This window comes from Mesoplodon bidens, assembly GCF_964165515.1.
Source record: "Mesoplodon bidens genome assembly, chromosome: 18".
Taxonomy (NCBI): domain Eukaryota; kingdom Metazoa; phylum Chordata; class Mammalia; order Artiodactyla; family Ziphiidae; genus Mesoplodon; species Mesoplodon bidens.
In genome coordinates this window covers 14,387,236-14,412,682 of record NC_138175.1, presented here as the reverse complement: position 1 = coordinate 14,412,682, position 25,447 = coordinate 14,387,236, and the positions used below count along the sequence as shown (strand labels likewise).

The following is a 25,447-nucleotide window of genomic DNA, read 5'->3' as shown; positions in this document are numbered from 1 at the left end:
ATGAGGCCCCCTGACACTGTTCGACACAGAGGCCCTGGTGAGTGTGGCATCCTAAGTCTAACCACTTCTTTGGGCGAGTCCTGCCTCAGGTCAGAGGTGATTATACTGTGACGTCATGAGGGCCTGCTGGATCTGAAGAAATCCCAAGTTTGGGATCTCCCAAACCTCTCATACCCTCAACATGTTGCCCTGACCCTCCAGCAAAATCACACTGCTGTTGGAGAAACTGCTTTGTGCAATTCAAGATTCGGGTTCAGTTTCTTACAGTGTCACCAGCACCCTCTTGCAACAATGCCCATAAGTTATGTAACACCAACCAGGCCTCATCACACATATGTGCAGATGAGTTATAACTGTGAAATGATGGCCACTCTGCAACCAGACATACTAATTATCCACTAGTCTGGAAGAGTCTGAGCACGGCAGGCCTGGCCACCAGGGACAGAGGAGAAGCGAGCACATGGAGCAGGCAATGGTGGCCCTTGGGCTTTATTCTCAGTACCAACGCCAGTCCAATTATGCATAAATAACCTTAACTAGCTGACATTTTCCAAGATGTCAGAAAAAAAAAGAAACAGTTATTTTCAGGAACTTCTGAACTAAAGGTAGGACAAAGCATTGGTTTCGGCCTTGAATGAAAAACTGGTTTCTTAGCAACCTAGGCCAGAATGTGATTTCAGGAGAAAAGAGTTCCTTCTGGTAAAAAAACATTTCCTTACTGTTTCAATTATTTAAAAATTGTATCACATTATGACCCATGGGAAATTCAGTTCACCCTTAAGAAAAAGCCAAACCAAACAGCAAAAGAAACAGATGAAATATTATATTAGATATGGATCTAGTGGAAATAAATACACACTAGAGAAATAGATCCAAATCATTCCCATTGATTTTTTTTGCATTGTTTTACCTCAACCATCATCAGAATTCTAAAGACATAAACTTTGCAAGACATTTAGAAATGTCCTTATCAGTGCTACTTGGTATCAAGGTAAGGGGAGGAAGCTATTAAGCAATACATTTTCTTCTGGAGATGAATCTGTATTTGGGGCAGTTTTCAGGTTGTTGGTGCACCCACCTTCATTTGTCAGATTGTGTTGGCAAGGGTTTTAAAAGCTGTGAAAACCCCACCAGTAAAGGAAAGCACATTTTTCACAGATTTTTATAGACCCAATTCCTCCATGACTTGCTGAGTGTGGGGATAGCTCCTGTATTTGTTTTCTATGGCTGCATAACAGATTATCACAAATCTAGCAGCTTAAAACAACACAAATGTCTTATCTCAGTTGCCATGGGTCAGGAGTCCAAAAGGTACTAAATTGGGTTCTTGGCTCAGGCTCCCAAAGGCTGAAATCAACATGCCAGCCAGCTACATCCTCATCTGGAGGCTCAACTGGGGAAAGATTATCTTCCAAACTCCCTCAGTGTGTTGACAATATTCATTTCCTGGCAGCCATTTCACTGACGTATCATTTTCTTGGCAACTGACAACAGGGGACCAATTTTAGCAACAAAAGACCACTCTCAGGTCCTTACCAAGTGATCCATCATAGACAGTTCATTGTTGTTATTATCGACTCCTCAGGGCCAGCAGGAGAATATCTCTCCCATTTAAAATCTCTCCTAACTTCTTTAAGGCCTCTGCTGATTAGGTCAGGCCCACCCAGGATAATCTCCCTTTTTAGTAACTCAAAGTCAACTGATTAGGGACATTGATTAGATCTGCAAAATATCTTCTGCTATATAACATGACAATTGTTAGAATGACAGTCCATCATATTTACAAGACAATCACAGTTGAAGGGAGGGGATTGCACAGGGTGTACAGCAAAAAGCGTGGGACTCTTAGGGACCATCTTCGAATTCTATGAGCCATAGCCCCTCACTTGTGTCCCATAGATTCTGATCTGTTGACTGAGGATAACACTCCATTTTCAAGACTGTTGTAAGCTTTACATGACTGCTTTTCACTCATTAGAAAAAAGTATGACCAGTGTTATTTCATATTGTTAAAAAAAAGAAACAGGCCCCAAATTGATTCACTTGTGCTAAACCCACGTCAGCAAACCAAGACTTAATATCTAACCTACTTGTAGTTTCAGCTTCTCCCAGCAATATGACCTTTAACTAGTTAATCTGGAATTACCTGATCAGCTCTGGTGAAGTAATCTGCATGATAAACACCCCCCTTCCCCAAAGGAAGGTGACATGCCTGAAACAATCTACTTCATTCCTAGCTGCCACCCCCTTCTGCCTATAAAAGCCTTCCATTTTGTTGAGCTCCTTGAAGCTCCTGTCTGCTAGATGGGATGCTGCCAGAGTCATGAATTGTTGAATAAAGCCAATTAGATCCTCAAATTTACTCAGCTGAATTTTGTTTTTTAACAATATTAATCCTCATTGGGTTCCACTATGGTATTATAGCTTTGTCCTAAATCCCTGTCCACTATGGAAGCTTATGATAAGGAACTCTGATGCATCTCCCTGTTACTGTATCTTTAGCCACACTGCATCCATAAAGTGCTTTTAAAGTTTTTATCACACAGCTTCAACTTCTGTTCCACCATTTAGTGTGAAACTTCAAAGCACTTGGAGGGGCCGCTTTATAGTGGATCCACCTGGAGACCTGCAATCAACACATTTGGGGCCTCTGCTGTCTGTAACCCAGCCCTCCAAGGTATCAGAGCATAATAAACACATCCTGAGTCCCAAATGGTGGGGTGACAGCCACTGTTGGTACCTGAGATTTTAGATGGTAGGCAGATAGTTCTGTTTTTAATTGAAATTTATATGTTTTAGAAAAATATGTCACTACTCAAGCCCATGATTTTAAGGCATAAGCAAGGCTAAAGAACGAATTTAAGATTTTTCTTAAGTGAGTTGATTAGAAAGTACTTTTAAAATAACAGTACAAGTGGCTAGGACATAGCGAAAATCAAGATGGTGTTACTCCAATGCGGGAAACTTTGGCATATGAGATATTGACTGGTGACTAAGTAGTGAATGAACTAGCAGATTCAGTAGGTATAGAATAAATTATCCTAAGCGAGTCAGGCTCCAGGAGCCCCTTCGTTCTCACGAACATCTACAGAAGCCCACCAAGCGCCAAGCCTACGACGTGCGGGCAGTTGACTGCATGTAATACAGGCCCCATTAAGCAGGTCTCAAACCAGACTCAGACTGTTGGGGTCGAAAGCTGGAGTGTGAGGGGAGAAGGTGAAGCCTTGTGGGGCGTGGCCAAATCCCCTGCAGGTGCGTGCGGGGGCGTGGCTGGAGAGGGGCGGGTCCTAGCGGCGGAAGGCGGAAGCTGCTGCAGAGTCACTTGATCCAAGTAACATGGCTGCTGCCCTTTAAGAACTGCAGTGCGGGCCCCAACTGGGACTCCTGACCGGTTGGGCAGTCGAGGGTAGGTGTGCGGAGACGGGGACCCGGCCCCGGTTCCGAGGCGGCGCGCGGCGGCGGAGCGAGACAGGCGGCCCGGGGCGGCGTGGTCCATGAGCCGGCGCCGGAGGCAGCGCGGAGCCGCAGACTCCCCTAGCCCCGGCGCGGCCCGGGCTGCCGCGGGCTGAGGAGTCGCGGGGCTCCGGGGGTCACCCCGAGCTGCTGCCATGAACCCCGAGAAGGATTTCGCGCCGCTCACGCCCAACACCATGCGCGCCCTCAACGACAAGCTCTGCGAAAGCTGAAGGTGGCAGCGCTGGAGATAGACAGGTAAGAGCCGCGGGCACCCGGGATGGGCGTGGAGAGCGGAGCCGGGACTCTGTCCTGGCTCTGCAGGGGTCCCGCTCCTCCGGGCAGGTCCTCACGCCTTTGCAGCCAGTGTTGCTACTCCAGGTTTCAGGCCCTTAGGACCGTGCTTAAGAGCAGGAGATTGGCAGTCCCAGCTTTGCTTCTAACTATGTGACTTGGGCCAAGTTCTTTAACCTACTGATGCCCCAAAGGGCTGCCGTGAGAATGAAGCGCCGTAATGTATGTGTGCTGCTTAGGGCTGCGGTGAGAATGAAGCGCCATAACGTATATCTGGTGCTTAACACAGTGCCTGGCACATGGTGCGTCCTCAGTGTGGTCTCCATCAAAACGAGCAAATCAGAGCCTGGCCTCTGATGCGAGGGAGATGGGAAGCGTGAGAATTTGCTAAGGATGTTGACCTGCCTCATTTCTTACCCAGCTTCTGAGAAGTGAAAGGGACAGTAAGTTGACCAAGTGGAGAAATCAGGTCCAAAACCTCAAGGCTCAGAGAGCTGTTTGTTTTCTCTCTGTCATATCACGCTTCCCTGCAAGCGGAAGTAGGAATACTTTGACCTTTCTTGTGTCTGCAGTCTTTTTTTTTTTTTTTTTTTTTCTTTTTGCGGTATGCGGGCCTCTCACTGCCGTGGCCTCTCCCGTTGCGGAGCACAGGCTCCGGATGCGCAGGCTCAACGGCCATGGCTCACGGGCCCAGCCGCTCCACGGCATATGGGATCCTCCCAGACCGGGGCACGAACCCGTATCCCCTGCATCGGCAGGCGGACTCTCAACCACTGCGCCACCAGGGAGGCCCTGCAGTCTTATTATGTGTTCAGTAGGACCCTCTTATCTGTGGGAGATACGTCCCCAGACACCCAGTGGATGCCTGAAACCTTGCATGGTAGCAAACTCTATATATACTGTTTTTTCCTATACATACATATGTATGATAAAGTTTAATTTATAAATTAGGCACAGTAAGAGAATATCCCAATGGCCAGCATCACTAGCCTTGCACTTTAGGGCCATTATTAAGTAAAATAAGGGCTATTTGAACATAAGCACCGCGATACTGACAGTTGACCTGATAACCCTACTAAATGGGTAGATATCATATACAGCATAGATGTGCTGGAGGAAGGGATGATTCATGTCCTGGTGGGACAGCAATAGATTTCAACTCAGAACAGCATATAGTTTAAAACTTAGAAATTGTTTATTTCTGGAATTTTCCATTTAATATTTTGGACCTGCGGTTGACCACTGGTAACTGAAACCTCGGATGACGGGGGACAACTGTATGTGTAACCATGACCTGACATTTTGCTTTTTTCGCAACCTACAAAACAAGATGTTTGTGAACATTTTATTAAGATTTGTCTGCTGTTATTTTACTTTTGTATTTTTTCCAGCCAAATCTTTGTGATAAAGTCTGGTGGGTGGGTAATTTCGGAGGAGTAGAAAAGAGCAGGCTGTGAAACTGAAAGAATGCCAGTCTGGGCATCAGGAAATACGGACTGTAGTCCTGCCCTGTCCAATAGGGTAGCCACTGGCCATGCTTGGCTGTTTACATTTAAATTATTAAAGACAAAATAAAAAATTTAAATCGAGTTCTTCAGTCACACTACCCATATCTGACATGTTCAGTAGCCACATGTGGCTGTCAGCTGCCATAATGGACAGTGCAGATTTTAGAACATTTCCATCACTGCAGAATGCTTTGTACAGCTCTAATCTAGTCTGTTGTGTGACACTCATTCTTTGACCTCCAGCAAATTCCTTAACTCAGGGTTTCTTAACCTCAGCACTACTGATATTTTTGGACAGAAAATTCTTGGTTGTGGTGGGCTGCCCTGTGCATTATAGGGTTTTTAGCAGCATCCCTGATCTTTACCCACTAGACACCAGTAGCTTTCTATCAATTGTACAATCAAAAATGTCTCCAGACAAACTGCCTAATGTCCCGTGGGAATGGACAGTCACCCCGGTTGAGAACCACTGCTTTAACTGCTTTGGGTTTTAGTTTCCTCTTCGGCTAAAGGGTTTGGATTTTGCTAAGAGTACCCTCCCATTCAGCTTTAACATCCAGTGTGTCCAGAACCACCTAGCTGCTTCTCTCATCAAGCACCACTTTCTAGAATGCTCTCTTTTCCCACCACTAGTGGTGGCTACCCTGACTCTCGCCAGTGCCAGCAAGTCGTAATGATAAGTATTGCTATGATGAGTAGGAGACCCAGAGCTGATGTATAGACTTGGCTCCATATCCGTGGTTTTATCAGCTGACGCTAGTGACACCTGTTTTGTCCATCACCCGCTCTGTTTCCCAGGAATGTTCAGTTTTATTTATAGCTTGAGTCATCGGTTGAGTCCTTGAATAGAGGTGTTCATCTCAGCATTATTGTTGCCTCCAACACATCTTGTGTAAGTGCTCTCACTCTGCAGGCTATTCTGGAAGGGCTTTGTCTTTAATGGGGTTCGTTTTGTGTTTGACATTGCCCTTGGCTTGTGGAATCAGGGAAACCCCTTAGGGCCTTCACTGGACTATAAACTCCTTAAGAGCAGAGACCCTGTTTTATTTATCTTCAGCACTTAGCACAGTGCCTGGCAGCATTTGATGGTTGGCATCTAAATGAATGAATGTTCATACATTTTTGGTGGGGAAATAACATTGCAGTCTAAGGACCTTGCTACTCAAAAGTGTAGCCCGCAGAGCAGCAGCATCAGGACCCCCTGGGGGCTTGTTAGGAACAGATTCTCCAGCCTCACCCCAAACCTATGGATCAGAATCTGCATATTTAACATGATCCCTGGTGCACATTAGCGTTGGAGAAGCACTGGCCTAGAGGACTACACTCAGTTTGGAGTCTTCTTCAGACATGTTTGGGATGAGGAGTGTCCTGTTTGATATCAGGGACAGGGACTTACTCATGCTTCACCTGAGAGCTTTCTAGTGTCTCTGCTTATAAGGACACTGATCTATTGGATCAGGGCCACACCTATATGACCTTATTTAACCTTAATTACTTCCCTATAGGCCCTATCTCCAAATACTGCCACCAGGGTTGTATGAATTAGGGGGCAGGGTGGAACAATTCAGTCCATACCATTGATCATTTCAAAAAGTGATCACGTGTAAAACGCTGTCTGCCCTATTTGGGGGGGAGGAGGATTTGGCCCTTGTACATCCCCCATCTCATTTATTTTGCACAGCTGCCCTATGAGCTAGGTAGTGTTACCCCATTTCACAGATGAGGAAACAGAGGCTCCTTGAGGGTAAGGAATCATCCCAAGGTTTCACAGCTAGAACCTGGATCTAAAAACTCAGATTCTTCTGTCTCAAAAGGCTTCCCCACTACATGAATCGTTTTCCCTTCTGAAAGTGGAACATATACTTAATAAGTTTCATACTTGAACACCCCCATGGTAGTTTTAACTGCCACTTTCTGTTTTCTGGAAACCATCTATCTGCTTGGGTGGCAGAACCAGTACTGCATGGGGTGCTGGAGTGAGGGATTAAAATTCCTAATAAGAGGAGGGTGTTTTATCTTGATGACAGGCCTCAGACACTAAAAACGCAGAGACGGATGCTTGGCTCGACTGAAGGACCCCAGACTCTCGACTCTCAAGACCAGGCTGTGTTAGGTGACCAGGATCTGATGGCTAAATGTGTGAGCCTGTTGTGCACAGTCCTGGAGAGGCTTTACCCCACAGCTTGGCTCCAACACGCCCACACAGCTTTCTCAAGGATAAGGCCCTGAGGCTAAGATTTTAGAATGGCTGTGGCGGGTTTTGCGGGCCCTGGGTGTCAGGAGTTATCGTCCCTGATGAGTCCCGAGGACAGGGATGGTGAGACCCCAGGCCCTGCTCTCCGGGAGAGTCTAGCGTGGGGGAGAAACGCCAACAGGCGCTCTGATAAGTGTGGTGGGTGCTCCCTCACTGCGGTGACAGGGCCCTCACTGCAGGCTGGGAGAGATGGTGCCCTTCGTGGTGACCCCGGGTGGGCTCACTGGCAAGTCTCTGGTGTTCCTGAACTTTGAGTTCCCAAAGCCAGCAAATGGAGGTGCCCAGGCCCTGCGCCCTGAGAACACCGAAGCCCAAGGAGGGGCTCCAGGATCAGAGCTCCTGAGGGATGAGTCCCTGCCTGCTGGGGAAGGCAGGGTGGGGAGGGTGGCGTGGGGAGCCGGGATCCCTGGGGCTCTGTGATCAGATCAGGGTTGAACTGCTGAGTTTGACCGGGCCTTCTGGAGCCTGCCACCTCTGTAGGGAGGCACTGTTTATTACCAAGTGACTTCAGGCAGATTTTGGAGTGTGCGTCAGAATTCCACCCAGCAGATTGCTTCATCCAGGGGTCACAGACTGGCAGCCAGGGGCCCTGTCCTGCCGGCAGACCTGTTTGGTTTGGCCTGGATCCCAGGGTATTTTTTTTAATAATATATTTTTTCCTGCCTCTCTTGTGGAAGGGTTGGCGTGTTTTCATTGTTTGAGGTAAGCGTGATTTTGCTATTGTCTTTTTTTGGTTTTATTTTGGGGGTGGGGGTGTTGCTTTTTTTTTAATTGATTTTATTGAAGTGTAGTTGATTTACAGTGTTGTGTTAGTTTCTGCTGTGCAGCAAAGTGATTCAGTTATACATAAATATACATTCTTTGTTTTTAATAGTTTAAGAATATTTTTTAAATATTCTTTTTTTAAAATATCCTATGGTTTATCATAGGATACTGAATATAGTTCTCTGCACTATACAGTAGGACCTTGTTGTGTATCCATTTCATATATAATAGTTTACATCTGCTAATCCCAACCTCCCATTCCATCCCTCCCCCACCCCTCTCCCCCTTGGCAACCACAAGTCTGTTCTCTGTGTCCCTGAGTCTCTTTCCGTTTCGTAGATAGGTTCATTGTGTCATATTTCAGATTCCACATATAAGTGATATCATATGGTATTTGTCTTTCTCTTTCTGACCTCACTTAGTATGATAATCTCTAGTTGCATCCATGTTGCTGCAAATGGCATTATTTCATTCTTTTTTATGGCTGATTATTATCCCATGGTATATATGTACCACATCTTTATCCGTTCATCTGTCGATGGACATTTAGGTTGTTTCCATGTCTTGGCTATTGTGAATAGTGCTGCTATGAACATATGGGTGCAGATTAGAGTTTTGTCTGGATATATGCCAAGGAATGGGATGGCTGGATCATATGGTAGTTCTATTTTCAGTTTTCTGAGAACCTCCATACTGTTTTTCCACAGTGGCTGCACCAACTTACATTCCCACCAACAGTGCAGGAGGGTTACCTTATTTCCACACCCTCTCCAGAATTTGTTATTTGTAGTTTTTAATCATGGCCATTCTGACTGCTGTGAGGTGGTACCTCATTGTACTTTTGATTTGAATTTCTCTAATAATTAGCGATTTTGAGCATCTTTTAAAAAAAATTTTATTGGGACTTCCCTGGTGGCGCAGTGGTTAGGAATCCACCTGCCAGTGTAGGGGACACAGGTTCGAGCCCTGTCTGGGAAGATCCCACATGCTGCAGAGCAACTAAGCCCATGCGCCACAACTATTGAGCCTGAGCTCTAGAGCCCGTGAGCCACAACTACTGAAGCCCGTGCGCCTAGAGCCCGTGCTCCACAACAAGAGAAGCCACAACAATGAGAAGCTCGCGCACCACAATGAAGTGTAGCCCCCGCTCGCCACAACTAGAGAAAGCCCACACACAGCAATGAAGACCCAAACTCAGCCAAAAATAAATAAATAAAATAAATTTATTTAAAAAAATTTTTATTGGAGTATATAGTTGATATACAGTTGTGTTAGTTTCAGGTGTACAGCAAAGTGATTCAGTTATACATATACACATCTTCATTCTATTTCAGATTCTTTTCTCATATAGCTTATCACAGAATATTGAGTAGAGTTCCCTGTGGTGTACTGTAGGTCCCCATTGGTCATCTGTCTTATATGTGCGTGTGTTCATCCCAAGCTCCTGATTTATCCCTCCCCACCATGTTTCCCCTTTGGTAACCATAAGTTTGTTTTTGATACCTATAAGTCTGTTTCTGTTTTGTAAATAAGATCATTTGTATCTTTTTTTTTTTTTTTTTTTTTTTTGCGGTACACGGGCCTCTCACTGTTGTGGCCTCTCCCACCGCGGAGCACAGGCTCCGGACGTGCAGGCCCAGCGGCCATGGCTCACGGGCCGAGCCGTTCCGCGGCATGTGGGATCTTCTCAGACCAGGGCACGAACCCCCGTCCCCTGCATCGGCAGGCGGACTCTCAACCACTGCGCCACCAGGGAAGCCCTGTATCTTTTTTTAGATTAAATTCCACATATGAATGATATCACATGAAATTTTCTTTATCTGTCTGACTTACTTCACTTAGTATAATAATCTCTATCTAGGTCCAGACATGTTGCTGCAAATGGTATTATTTTGCTGTTTTTTATGGCCGAGTAATATTCCATTGTGTATATGTACCACATCTTCTTTATCCATCTCTCTGTTGATGGACATTTAGGTTGCTTCCATGCCTTGGCTATTGTGCATAGTGCTGCACTGTACACTGGGGTGCATATATCCTTTCAGATTATGGTTTTCTCTGGATATATGCCCAGGAGTGAGATTGCTAGATCATATGGTAGTTCTATTTTAAGATTTTAAAGGAGTCTCCATACTGTTCTCCATAGTGGTTTACCAATTTACAGTCCCACCAACAGTGTAGGAGGGTTCCCTGTTTCTCAATCTTGTTTAACCTTTCAGATAACCAGCTCTTGGTTTTATTGATTATTAGAATTTTTTTTAATTTCTATTTTATTTATTTCCTCTCTGATCTTTATTATTTCCTTCCTTCTGCTGACTTTTTACAGGGTATTTAATTTTTTAAATTAATTAATTTTATTTATTTATTTATTTATTTTTGGCTGTGTTGGGTCTTCGTTGCTGTGCGCGGGCTTTCTCTAATTGCGGTAAGCAGGGGCTACTCTTCGTTGTGGTGTGCATGTTTCTCATTGTGGTGGCTTCTCTTGTTGCGGAGCACGGGCTCTAGGCGCACAGGCTTCAGTAGTTGTGGCTCACAGGCTCTGGAGCACAAGCTCAGTAGTTGTGGCTCACGGGCTTAGCTGCTCCGCAGCATGTGGGATCTTCCTGGGCCAGGGGTCGAACCCGTGTCCCCTGCACTGGCAGGCAGACTCTTAACCAGGGAAGCCCCTGAAGGGTATTTTAAATTGAGAAATTTCACAATGAATTTCAGGTTTCTGGTGTCTCTTAAAGGAACCCTGGGGCTTTGTGATCAGATCAAGGTTGAACTGCTGAGTTTGACCTAGCTCTTTGGAGCCTACCACTTCTGTAGGGAGACACTATTTATTACCCACTGGCTTAAGGTAATTTTTACAGTGTGGGTCAGAATTCCACACAGCTCTGCTCTTTACCAGCAGTGGGACCTCAGCAAATTGCTTCATTCAGGGATCACAGACTGGCATCCAGGGGCTGTGTCCGGCCAACAGACCTGTTTGGTTTGGCCTGGATCCCAGGGTCTTTTAAACTGACAAATTTCATAGTAAAATTCGAGTTTCTGGGTTCTCTTAAGGAATGGGAAGATGTGGCTCTGTGGGGCCCAAACAGCAGATCCAGGGACCCAGGGGTCCAACCTCCTACCCCAGCCAAGACTTGGGCTCCCCAGTTTGCTTCCTGTGTTGACAAGTTCAGCACAGCCTGTCTTACCTCCCTTGGCCTTCTCACTTGTGTCTCTTTCTTGGCCCCTGTAAGCATTTGAGTTTGTGACCTTGGGTTTAACCTCTCTGTGCCTCAGTTAACTCATCTTAAAAAGAAAAAAATGCACATTGAAAACATGCTGAGTGAAAGAAGCCAGTCACAAAAGGCCATGTATTGTATGATTTCACTTATATGAAATGCCTAGAATAGGCAAATCCAGAGACAGGAAGTAGATTAGTGGTTGCCTAGGGCTTAGGGAAGGGGATTGGGGGATATGGGTAGTGACTACTAATGAGGTAATCTTTGTGGGATGATGAAAATGTCATAAAATTGATTGTGGCGACAGTCGCTCAACTTTGTGAACATACTAAAACCCACTGAATTGTACATGTGAATTTATGGCATGTGAATATCTCAATTTAAAAAACATAAGAGTACCTGTGGGTTGTGTTACATTGTGAGGAAAGTGCTTATGCAGTGGTCACAGTTACTGTCACCTGAGATCCAAACGTGCCCCCTGCTGTCTCGGACTCGTTTCTTCTTTACAGTTTTTCCACTGATTACACCCAGTGGATGCTCAGTGTATTTTGTTACTTAACTCACTCTTGGGCCTTTTCAGAAGCTCTTGGGCCTTTCCTCAGAGGCAGATGTTCGGCTTTTCCTGTTCAGTTAGTGGAGAGTAGTGAGCAAGTGGAAACCAGGTTACTTAAATACTCAGCAAAGCAGATGGAGGAGACGTTTACCTGCCAGCTTCTGTTTGGGAAATCACTGCCTGGATATGTTGCCCAATTACAGCATGTCACATAGAGAACTGAGGTGGATCACTGGACTTGCCAGGGTAAAAAAGGCAGCCCAAAGTCCAGGCTGAAATTTTTACAGCACAGGAATAAACACAACTCTGGATTATCTTTCTGTCCTACTTGGAGCCAGGAGCAAAGCAGGTTCTCAGTCAGTGGTTAATGAATGAATATGATCTTGTATGGTGTGTTTAAGATCACAGTTTGTCTGATTGTGGCTTTGCACGAATACTGTTACAGGAGTATACGTAGTGCAGAACACATTGCATGCATTATCTTATGTAATCCTCTAAAAACAGTGCAAACTCACAGCTAAGGCTGTCTCCGCTAAAGACACAGAAATGTGTGTGCAGTGGCTGAAACCTCTGCCACCTCCTGGCCGGGCCATTTGGACATCAACAAATAAAATGAGATTGGGTTAAATGAAATAATGCATGTAAAGTGCCTGGCACCCAGTAGGCATCCGACAGGTGGGAGCTTTGATGTTTGAAGAGGGGATAATGTAACATGGTAGATTTCAGACCTGGTGTCAGAAAAATCTAGGTTTGATTTCTGCACCTACCATCCGTAAGTTGTGTGATGTATGTTTCATTAACATCTCTGAGCCTCAGTTCCCCCCATCTGTAACATGGGTATTATAGTACCTAGCTCCGTGGCTTATTTTAAGGTTTAAATGAGATTACACGTGTAAAGCATCCACCACATTCCCCAGCATGTAGTAAGTAAGTGCTCAGCAAGTGGTTACTTCTTTCCTGCCTTAATGGTAGAAAACCACCCCTAGACCTTCATTTCAACATCTCAGGTATGTACCTCATCTGTATGTACACCCACGTGTGGTGGAGGAATGCTTCAGAGACGTCTAACAAACACTAGACAGTGATGAAAAGGCATGCAGAAAGCTGCACTTCAGTTGGCGCCTGAGTTCTGCACGAGGGAAGTACCCTCTGTAATTGGGTGTGTGCACTTTGCAGCTGACGTGCTTTAATGGGCGGGAGGAACTGGTGTACAGTTGAGGGGGCCTGGGCTTTGTAGGTGCCAAGGTTCAGATCCTCTGTGACCTCAAGAAAAGGACTTGGTTTCCCTGAGGCTCTGCTTCAAATCTAAATGATGAGATGATAATAACCACAGAAGGAGGTTGCTGTGAGGAATAACCACCCCCTGGAATACTTAGAGTGTGTTTGTGAGAAGTGGTCAGCTCCCCAGTCCTCATGCAGCCTGTGGTTGTCCCTGAGCTGCGTTACAGAGGCCGAGGGGCCCAGTGCAGCGCTGTGGTTTTGTTGCAAGAAAGAAAGTGGGGCGCAAGAGGATGGTCACATCCCAGGTCTCAGGCGATCCCTGGGATGGCCGCCGAATGTGGGTTCTTGTCTTCATGCAGGAAGAATTCAAGAGCGAGCCATAGTAAAGTGAAAGGTTTATTCAGGGAGATACACACTCCATAGACAGAGTGTGGGCCATCTCAGAAGGTGAGAGAGGCCCCAGGTATGCGATTGTCAGTTTTTATAGGGGTGGGTAATTTCATAGGCCAATGAGTGAGAGGCTTATTTCAGGAATTGAGCCACCACCCACTTTTGGCCTTTTACTGTCTGCCTCGGAATTGACCTGGCACCTGTGGGTGTGGCATTTAGCTTGCTGATGTGTTACAGTGAGCCTGTACTGAGGCTCAAGGTTAGTGAAAGTCAGTCAGCTGCCATCTTGGACCTAGTTGGTTCTAACCAGTTTATGTCGTGTCCTCAGTGGCTATGTCATTCTTGTAAAGGTTGTGCCCTGCCCCTTTCCTATCTCAGTTGTGTTGCTGAGACGAGGCCCCAGGTTCTCCTTGGGCGAAAGACACATCCTGGCCTGTCTGTGGCTCCTTCTCATTCAGGGACAAGGTAGTCGGTGTGGCACTTTGTGAAGTTGAGAGCAGTGTAGAGCTTGGAGTTGGCCAGCACTAGGCATTGTGCCTCTTGCGGAACGGGTGTTCCTGCCATCCTACAACACCTCTGACTAGTTGAGAATGGAGGCTCTGAGCAATCTCTAGAGGATACTTCGTCAGCCAGAGTTTTTAGAGAAATGAAGCAGAAGCAGATCTCTTCTCTGGGACATAGAATAGCTATGCATGTGACCCTAATGTCAGCAAAGGGCACTGGGACTTGTGATCATAAGTTTCTGGGCCAAATATTAACTTCAGAACTAGTTGAGATCCCCCAGCTGTGGCTCACAACGTGGAGATGAAAGAGGAGACGGGGTGTTCTTTTGAAGAGACACTAGCCTGGAACTAGGGGCGCCCGGATTTCAAACTTCACTTCCTCTGCTTCCCTTTGTAGTTGCTTTTTCTCTCTGCCTGTGCCCTGTGGAGATACCAGGTCCTGCTGACGGGGGCTATTTGGGGCACCCCCAAGGGGTTGGTTCACCCCTAGGCAAACGCATGTCAAGTCACATCCTGGCATCGGCATCTGTCCCCAGCCATGCCCTGGGGACCTGGTCCTTCTCAGTGTGCGTTTGAGATCCTGGTAGTGGTGCCCTTTGTCCCTCCTAACTTGAATTGTAAACTAGGGGTCAGGCCCGTCCAAGTACAATTCTGATTTACCCAACAGGTTAGCTGTAGATGAGCAGGCCACCCCTTGTCACCAGTACGGCAGCGTGTGGGGCTTTGCCCGTGTTTCCCTACAGCTTGCCCTGCAGCCCCACCCACCGGCACAGGTGGGTCCCTGGGCAGATGCTTACTGATTCCTCACTTACTGTGTGGGGAGCTCTAGACGCGGGGAGAGGGCTGGCGCTCAAGAGGCAGAGAATCGTGGCACCAGTCTATCCTCAGGGACTCTGGCCTGCAGCTGTGGAGCTAGAAACATGAAACACGTGAGAAAGAACCCGTGACACTCGATGGTGCAGTGCTGGGCACAGACTGCAGGGTCGCCGAGTCCTTCAGCGTGCAGAGGAGGAGTGGTCCTTCCTGGGATGGTTGGGAAAAGCAGGGGGTTGGATGTGAACTGGACTTTGAAGGCTGGCTAGGATGTGGACAGGAGCGGGATGTTCCCCATGGAGTGGAATGAACAGGAAGTGTCCAAGGAGCAGCATAGCAGGGCCCAGTAAGAAGCCCTTACTGGAGAGGAAAGTTGTGAGACTGCAGGGGGTCAGCCGGCCCTGTCTTGATCACCCTGTCAGGTAGAGAGCGTGGGCTCGGTTCGTGGGACAGGTCTTCCTGCTGTGGCCCCAGGGGTGACCCACAGGGCCAGGCCCAGTGCTCTAAGAACTGATGGTTTTGATGAGAACATGTTCTCAGGGTTCCCCTCCACAGGGAACCAATGTCTGTCATTGTCGCGCTCTCCTGGACACTGATAATATTCTTCCTCCAAGAGCAGATGGAGATTTGGGGTTCCAGGCCCTCGGGAACTGAATGGGCCATTGTATTTGTACTGACCTGGGGTGCCCTGAGTTGCGTCCTGGTAAGATTCGGGGTGGGGGGACCTTGCAGCTGGTGTAGAGCGAACGGGAATGTCGGGGGGTGCTGAACACAGATATACCCCTTGCCCATCTCCTCCCCCTTCAGGAGACCCTGTCACACTTGCCCGCTGTCACCCGACGTTAGTGCCCCATTCCTCGTGCTCTCCTACCGTTTGGTCTCTGTCAGCCTTTGCAGTCCTCAGAGTTCCCTAAACGCTGTTCAAATCCTACCACCCACTGCTGCTGATGACTCGTACCTTCCGTGGCTGCTCACAGCCACCAGAAGCAAAGGCCACTTCCTTTGCCAAGCACATGAGTGGGCACAGCCTCTCTGGCCCTGTCACCCACGTCTCCTCCACCTATGTGCTTTGTGCTGCCAATCCAAGGGCCTCTGTCCTTCCTCTGAGCCTTGGTTCATGCTGTTCCCTCTGCCTGGGCTTCCTCACCCTGAATGAACACCTACTGATCCTTCAGAACCCCTTGCAAAAGCTGCCGGTTGTGCTCTTTCTCACCTGCCCCCTCCTCACCTTGCACTGTCCTCACCAGATTTTTTTTGTTTTGCATGAAAGTCCTTGAGGCCTCTCAGGGGAATTCTGGCAGCGAGCCCCTCAGGGGCAGGGAATGCGTCCCCTTTGCCGTCTCTCAAGTGGGGAGGAGGGCCCTTTCCGGTGGCTCAGGGACCGTTTGTGACCTGAAACAAGGAGACAGGCGAGGAGGTGGTTCCCGGACGGGCTGTGCTGCTGGCAGGGCTGGGTCTCCTTTGCTGCCCTGCTGGAGCCTCATGAATGTCATTACGCCCACTCTCAGGGCTGCTCTAACACGGACGGAGCAGAAACACACACGGCCTGGCTTCCCCAGGGGCATCGCAGTCAGAGTCCCCGGGCAGCCTGTCTGGGCAGGAGGGGAGGCACAGCTGCTTGCAGCGGCTTTGGTGATCCCCACATCCTGGACTCCTCAAGAACAAGGGGACACAAGATCTAGGTCTCTGTGGAATTTAGGAAACAGGCGTGGAAAACTCAAGCCAGAAAAAAGTCATTCTAGGTTTTTCAGACTCTATCACCAATGCTATCACCAATGCTGTGGGCAGTGTGAAGTGTCAAATCCAGTCTCTTAGGATGATAAAAGAAAGTTTGCTGCTGCATTGGCCGGGAATCGAACCCGGGCCTCCCGCGTGGCAGGCGAGAATTCTACCACTGAACCACCAATGCTCCAGCTGTGAGCAGCTGTGTGAGCACCTCCCTTTAACCCCAGTCCCCTTATCTATACGCTGATTCACAGAATGGAAGGCCACATCAGCACAGCTGCAACGGCAGAGGCTTAGGCTCCAGAGCAGGAAAGACGGCAGGAGGAGGCTGTGTGTGCATGTGTGTGTGTGCGGGTTATGTGTTTGCCTGAGAAGTTGATTTGCCTTCAGACGTCAGGACAGGAAGTAGAGCTCAAGTCGTTCCTTCTCAGTAGCAAAAAGCCCACTGAGACTCTGGGGACTTCCTCCTCTCTGAAGTGTGGGTCCTCCCGTCCCACGTTCACGTGGTGTGTTGAGCTGTTTTACAGCTCACAGGCTTCAGCACAGCTTCCTGCTGGAGACGGGCCAAGGCTGAGGGGGTGCAGCAGGAGTCCCCTTACGGGGTGAAGGGTCCCACAGCCAGGGGTGCCTCTGTGGAGAAGCCAGCTGCTGTTCGTGCTCACGAAGCAGAGAAGTGTGCTCAGAGGTTCGCAGCACCCTTGGCTGCTGCACGCCGGGCGTGATTGAGGAGCTGGATCCTGCAGCAGGATGTCTGGGGGAGCTTGCCAGGAAGAGGCCAAAAAGCAGCACTGCATTGGCCGGGAATCGAACCCGGGCCTCCCGCGTGGCAGGCGAGAATTCTACCACTGAACCACCAATGCTCTGGCTGTTCTCTGGCACACCTGCAGGCCTTTTCTCAAGAGGCTGTGTCTCTCATAATAGTCAGAGAGCTCTGAAACATCACTGGGCCTCGTCTGGCTGGTTTGTCCTGTTTGAGAAAACAACGGGTTTGTGTAGAGCCATCCTTGCTGCGCCTTATTACACTGCTTAGGGAGGGGGCACTTATGGAACTGGCTTCCTCCTGAGGACTTTGGTTCATCCACAGCCCTCAGCCCCCTGGGGTGGGCTTGGTGGAATCACACCCTATAAAGATCAAAGCAAGAGGCCCCTCACAGACCATCTGCGCAGCCCCTTTCTGGAGTCCCTGTTTCTGCTCCCACATCCGCCAGCTCAGGAGTCAGGCCTGTTTGATTCACCTGTGGCCACAGTCCCAGGCACAGAATAGATGCCCCCTACGACTTGCAGGATTGAATCTTTATCAAGCCCTGTAATCCCCATTGAACAGCCTTTTTACAGGAGTGGTCACAGCCTCACAGGACAGCACATTTATTTAAACAATGCTAATTACTAGCAGGTTCCTGACACCGAGCTGGAACCACACAAACTAATTAATACCTTTTGGACTTGACTGTCCTTAAAATTCTTTGAGCCAGCTTGAGACCCCCATTTATGCCGTAGGTGAGCCGTGTACCTGCTGTGATGGGCACAGAGCAAGCAATTAGGCAATGAGTCCAGGCAGCTACTCTGACAAGTCTGTGATCTCTAGGCCTCCCTCGTCACACCTTCAGCTGCTACTCGGGTCCTGGTCCCTCCCAGCTGATGATGGGACCGCCTCCCCCTTCCCATCCATCTCAGGGCTTCTTAAAACACCCTTTCACCATCTCTTCAAAACCCGTAAACAGCTTCCCCGTTACCCATGACGTGAGATCCCTTCTCCTGAATCTGAGCTGCCAGGCCGGCTCATCCCAGTTGATGTCCTGCTGTTCTCTGGACCCCAGGCACATTTGGCTATTTTTCTCTCCTTGCCTTTGCCCACACATTTCCTCCTGCCCAGAACACCTGCTTCCTTCTCTCAGGGTCCCTGCCTCCTCCGAGGTGCAGCTCAGTTCCACTCCAGGGAAGATGTCCCTGACCCCCAGGTCGCAGCTCCCCAGTGGTTGTCTGGGCCCCTCACGCCACCATTTGCCCACATGAGGCTTCTCACCGCAGAGACGCTGTGAGCCTCCGCAGGGCAGAGTGTCTTCACGTCCACTGGGCTCTGAAAGGAGACCCTGGTGCCTGACGGAGCTGGGCCTCCCTGTGCTCACCCTCCACTCGGGCGGAGCCTGCCTTGGGGGCATCCCCCCAGGGCGACCACAGGCGCTGCCTCCCTCAGACCCCCTCTCCCTGCTAGCATCAGCCCCCCAGGTGGGCAGCTTGCAGGCGTCTCTACCCTTCCTGCCCTCTCCCCTCTCCCTGCTGCTTCCCACTGCCTCAGCCGTATTTCAGGTCCCCTTCCTGACCCTGATAGCTGCGGTGTTCTCCCTGGGAGATGTTTCAGTCTCCCTCTGTCAAACCAGGCCACCCCCACCCAGGGCAGCCTTTCTGGTCAAAACGTAGACATAAATATGTCACCCCCTTGCTGGAAACCTTTCACCGGAGCGTCTTTTCCTTTAACTGTCCCCAGCCACCCCTTCCCCACACCGGACTCCTCACCCTCCCTAAATGCACCCTGTCTTCTCAGGGCCCCTGCCTTTAGCCAGGCTTTTCCCTGTGCCTGAGGTTCCCTGCCTTCCTTTCTTTACTGGAAAAGGCCTGTTAATGGTACTAAGATCTGACTCAGATGGCGCCTCCCCGTCAGCCCAGGGAGACTTACCTGCGGCGTTCTTGCTTCTGTGGTGTTGCTTGTGTCATGTTGCTACACATACTTGTTTGTTTGTGGATCCCTAGAAACAATGACACAGACACAGAGGACCACTTGGGTGCATGAATTGCAACACGGAGCAAGTACTGAATGAAGATGGTGGATCACTGCAGTTTTGGGGCCCCAGCAGGACATTCACTTGCATTCTCTCAGATTCCCAGAAGTGAGATTGCTCACTGTTCTTCATTCCGTCGTAGACAAAGGGAAACGGAGACCCAGAAAAGGGAAAGGACCGTGACCCAGCCAACGCCTCCCAGTCAGCAGCAGAACTGGGAAAGCCCTGCCCCAAGACGCCTGACTCCCAATTCCTCTTTCTAAACAGGTCATCCCCCTCCCTCACCCCAGCCCAGGGCCCCAGAGCCGGCAGCAGCAGGAGCAGCCTGATCCCGCTGGTCCTGCAGCCCCTCTCTGCTCCCTCTCCAGGCTGGTTTGGGAGTTCGTGGCCCAGAACAACACCGTGCAGATCAGGCAAGTGATCCAGACACTGTCTCAGGAGTTTGCCCTGTCCCAGCACCCGCACAGCCGGAAAGGGGGCCTCATCGGCCTGGCCGCCTGCTCCATCGCGCTGGGCAAGGTGAGCCCTTCTCCTGGAGGGACGTACAGACCAGCCAGGGCCTTGACCCTGACCCCTGAGCCCCAGCAGGGTGTTGCAGACTTGTGATTTCTTTATTGCCAGTCTCTCCACATCTCAGACCACAAGGCTGGCTCTGCAGCCTTGCACCCTGGGTCTTGATGCTCTTCGTAATTTAAAAAAAAATTTTTTTCACTTGCAGTTAATGGAATAGTATACAGCTGTATGGTGAGAGTACAGAGTTATGTCTACAGCAGGATCAAAATACAGAACCATTCTGTCACCCTAATGTCCCCTCATGCTGACCCCACCCTGCCCCCAGTGACAGGGGCAGTTTATGCTCAGCTCACCAGGGCATTCGATCCAGACCACAGAGATGCAGGGTTTTGCCTTTTGATTAGTTCTCTCGACCCTGATTCCTGCTTTCAGTGCATCCTTTTTGCTGGTCCTTCGGCCTGTGTGAGGAGGGATGCTCCGGGGGCCTCTCCTGCCTGACTCAGGCTCCGTCATCTTCCTCTGTGTCCACCTGACCCCTGGAGCCAGCCTGGGCCAGGGATTCAGCCAGGTCAGGCAGCCCCGCCCCCAGCAGGCGGCTCTCATGCCTTTGACCCACAGGACATCGTGACGGAGAGCAACAAGTTCGACCTGGTGGGCTTCATCCCCTTGTTGCGGGAGAGGATTTATTCCAACAACCAGTACGCCCGGCAGTTCATCATCTCCTGGGTAAGGTCCGGCCTCACGACACTCCTTCTCCAGCCGTAACGAGCCTCTAGTTGAGTGAGGTCTGCTCTCTGGCTCACCTGGGCACTTCCTGTGGCTGTGGGGATGCCTCATTGTTATCCCTCTAGGAGCCAGTGACACCAGATAATCCGAACACACATTTATTCAGCTCTGCCCCCAAAGCCCATCACGTTTGCCTCTGAAGAGGATGTGGTTCCTTCCTTGTCTCCGGAAACACCCAGATTTACCTTTGAAGCCAGCTGTGCTCCTCCAGCTGTCACACCTCTTCTAGCCTTGCCCACCTTTCCCATGGGTTCCCTCCTGCACCCCCCGCCCCGTCCCCGGGCATCTGAACTGCCCTGGGGTTAAATTGCCGTTCCCCTGCCCATTGAACAGAAACAACAGCTACTAGCACCGCCCCCCCCATGGGACACCCGCAGTGCCCTGAAAAGATGCCTCGGCAGGGCCCCTTCTCGCTGGCCAGTCCGGAGGATGGGCGAGGAGATGCAGGTTCTCTGGCTGGTGACTTTTCCTGATGGTTTCCTCCCCTGGGGCAGATCCTAGTTCTGGAGTCCGTGCCAGACATTAACCTGCTGGATTATTTGCCGGAGATCCTGGATGGACTCTTCCAGATCCTGGGCGACAACGGCAGAGATTCGGAAAATGTGAGTGGAGGAGGGGAGGGGCAGGCGGCTGCAGGGGCCCCTTGGCGCGTACGCCTACCCCACACCCAACAGACAGGCAGCGGCAGGAGAACACGAAATTCACCGTCCTCTTCCTGGCTCGTGTGCTTCCTGCTTTGAGGAGCTAGGAGATCATCCACCCCCAGCCTCTGAAAAATGTCCATCTGACAAGTGTGTCCCACAGAGCACAGCAGAAATGGTTCTGGTGGAGGCTCCTCTGGCTCTGGCTGCATGAGCTCTCTCCTTTCTCCTTTGCCTATTGGTAGGTGTGAGGTGGTCCTTGGAGAATTCTTGAACGAAATTAAAAAGAACCCCTCCAGTGTTAAGTTTGCTGAGATGGCCAACATCCTGGTGATCCACTGCCAGACCACGGGTGAGTGTGTAAAGGCCCCAAGGCCACCACTACCTCCTCAGAAGCACCTTTCTGTCTCCCCATCTCAGAGAGAGTCCTCGTGGGAGTGTGAATCAGTGTGACAGTGGGTCCTGGAGCAGTGGGTCCTTGTGGGAGAGATTCCAATTCTCTAACAAAGGTATAACTAACCAAGTTCAGGAATTAAAAATGGGGGACCTTACTATATATCCTAGTTCATGATTTAGTAATCCATAGTAATACTAACAGTGTTCTCCTTATGGCATAACTTTTTACTGTATAAACAATATATGATGCTTGTGTATATAATTTAGAAAAACAGATACCAAAATGAAATACAGTCCCACAACTTAGGCAAAAGTGTTCAATTCTTATAGAATGTAAACTACAAAACATTGAAAAATTAGAGAATACCAACATAAACGTAAAGACATCCCACATTTGTGGATTAGATGACTTAAGATGACAATACTTCCCACATTGATTTCCATATTCAATTCAGTCGATATCAAAATAACAGCTGCATTTTTTTCAGAAATGTTTCAGATCCTAAAATTCATATGGAAATGCAAAGGATCCAGAATAGGCAAAACTACCTTTCAAAAGAGGAAAAAGATTGGAAAATTCATACGTCCCAATTTCAGAACTTACTACAGAGCTACAGTAATAGATGGATAGATCAAATAGAACTGAGAATCCATAAATAAACCTTTACATTTGTGGTCAGATATTTTTCTTAAGAGGTGCCGAAACAATTCAGTGGGGGAAATTAGTCTTTTCAACAAACAGTGCTGGAACAACAGGATACCTGCATGCAGAAAAATGAAGTTGGACCCCCTCCTGACACCATACACACACAAAGAAAAAGTCCAAATAGATCACAAGCCTAAGTACTATATTTAGAACTATATAATTCTATTTAGGGGTAAATCTTTATGACTTTCGGTTGAGCAATGGCTTCTAAAATATGACAGCAAAAGCACATGGGACAAAAGGAAAAAATAGGTATTTGGGGATTCATCAAAATTTAAAAGTTTTATGCTTCAAAAGACACTATCAAGGGACTTCCCTGGTGGTCCAGTGGTTAAGACACCATGCTTCCACTGCAGGGGGCACGGGTTTGATCCCTGGTCCAGGAACTAAGATCCCGCATGCCACACTTCATAGCCAAGAAATAGAAGGAAAAAAGCAAAAGACGCTATCAAGAAAGTGAAAAGACAATTCCACAAAAGGGAAGAGAATATTTATAAATCATATATCTGATATGGGACTTGTATCTAGAATATATAAACTCTCATTACTCAAATAAACTCAGTTTTTAAAAATGAGATCTGAATAAACATTTCTCCAGAGAAGATATACAGATGGCCAAAAAGCACATAAAAAGATGCTCAACATCCTTAGCCACTAATACTAATGGACGTAAAGATACCACTTTACATCCATTAGTATTAGTATCAATGGCAAGTATCAAATAAAATAAAAAGGAAAATAACATGTTGGCAAGAGCGTGGGGTAACTAGAAACCTTATACACTGCTGGTGGGAACATAAAGTGGGACAGCTGCTTTGGAAAACAGTCTGGCAGCTCCTCAAAAAAACATCTGACCCAGCAACTCCACTCCTAGGTATATATCCAGGAGAAATGAAAACCTATGTCCACACAAAACCTTTTACGTGAATGTTCATAACAACGTTATTCGTAATAGCCACAAAGTAGAAGCCACCCGAACGTCTATCAACTGGTGAATGGATGAGTAAAATGTGATATATGCCTGTAACTAGGTATTATTTTACATTTAATCCTGTGAAGGACCTGATCAGATTGGTTTCTTATAAAGATTTACTATAGGATCAATGCAGATAATCAGTTGCGGGGGTGGACAGGGAGACACTTAGTTAGAATGGAGACAGGAGGGACATCGGGAGATTGCTGCTATGTCCCAAAGATGCCTGAACTAAGGTAGCAGCAGTGTGATAGGAAAAATGGGACAAATTTGAGAGATGTTGTCTAGAATTAATGGGACTCAGCAAGTAATGGAGGAGAAAAGAAAAGGGAAAGGGGGGAGTCACAGCAAGCTCCTACTTTTCAGGACGCCACTCAGGCAACATCACCAGAGAGTAAAAGCTCCCAAACCGTACAATATCAAGAGTTAATAAACTTTCAGAAACTCTCTAATAGAATAGGCTGCAGAACCAGACTCCCTGGATTCAAATCCAGCTTCTCCATTTCTTGTGTTGCCTTGGACAAGTTACTTAACATTTGCAGGCCTCCGTTTCCCATCTGTACAGCGAAGATAATATCACCTATTCATAGAGCTGTGCGGATTAGACAGTCAATACATCAATACATAGAGACACCTTTAAATATTCTAGATGCATGCAAGTGTTCCATTAATATTGGCTCCTCTTATTAAGTCCCTACCTTATCAATTTGCAGCAAGCCTGTCTCTTTACTGTGACTTCTAAAATTTGCACAGCACCCAGCGTTAACTGATGTAGCTTATATCCTGTGAACACCTGATAGGCAGAAAAGAGTCTCAAGCTGTAGCAAGGTGAATTTGCGGACCTATTCACCAGTAACTAGCTAACAAATATTAATGACTCCATAGTAAAAACAGATACATTCAGACTTATGATATGAAGGTTAAAGGCTCAATATGCCAACTCCATTTCCCTTGACTAGTAGCCCTCCTTCCACATGATATGTGTGTTTACTGCAATGACTGACTAACTGCCTTTTGCGGAAACTGTCAATATTCTGCATACACAGCATCTAGAAGGATTAAGCAGAACACTAGGGAATTAAAAGATACAATTAAGTGAAAATTAAGAAGGAAATAGAAAGATGTGTTCTAAATCCCTAGAAAAGAGTTTTAGTAAACTTTCAGTCTTTTTCCCCCTTTTTTGTTAGACTAATATTAGAGTTCTGTCCTTTTAACTGTCAAATGGTTTTCCAGCCTACAAGTTATCTTTCTTCACAGAGGAGTCTTTTAAAAGTTATAAATAAAATATCCCAAGTATTTTCTTTTTCTCACAGATGAGAACATTGGAACACTGACATTTTAATCTGTTCTGTACAAGAATTGAGTTGTGTCAACACAGTGCTCCCAGCTACAGCACTGAAAAAAACAAGTTTAATTAAAGACAGAGAAGAAACTGCATATGGAGCCTAAGCCATTGAGATATAATGTCATCTTCAGAGTGAGTTCTCTATGAACAAATCTCTTTGTCAGTGTCAGGAGGGAAAAAAAAGACATAGCAAAGTAAAGGTGTGCTGTATACCACAGGGAACTCTGCTCAATATTCTGTAATAACCTAAATGGGAAAAGAATTTTAAAAAGAATAGATACATGTATATGTATAACTGAATCAGTTTGCTGTACACCTGAAACTAACACAACATTGTTAATCAACTATACTCCAATATAAAATAAAAATTTAAAAAAAAAGATGAATGTATAAAGATGTGGTGTGTATATATACAGTGGAGTACTACTCAGCTGTAAAAAAAAAAAAGAAAACTTGCCACTTGCAGCAAGAGGGATGGACCTGGAGGGTATTTTGCTAAGTGAAATAAGTCAGAGAAAGACAAACACTGTATGATACCACTTATATGTGGAATCTAAAAAATACAATGAACTAGTGAATATAACAAAGAAATAGACTCACAGATACAGAGAGCAAACAAGTG

General features: G+C 47.6%; 1 protein-coding gene across 1 annotated transcript; it reads left to right on the top strand.

The window, feature by feature from the left end:
- On the top strand, positions 1–25,447 carry LOC308606505 (uncharacterized protein; the record flags this gene model as incomplete). The annotated part of the gene is made up of 8 exons (XM_081217451.1): positions 1–89; positions 3,092–3,317; positions 3,539–3,711; positions 19,834–19,984; positions 20,597–20,704; positions 21,259–21,366; positions 21,651–21,757; positions 24,794–25,447. The coding sequence occupies 7 exons, from the start codon at positions 1–3 to the stop codon at positions 21,654–21,656; spliced, it is 861 nt and encodes a 286-aa protein (XP_081073577.1). The 3' UTR covers positions 21,657–21,757; positions 24,794–25,447.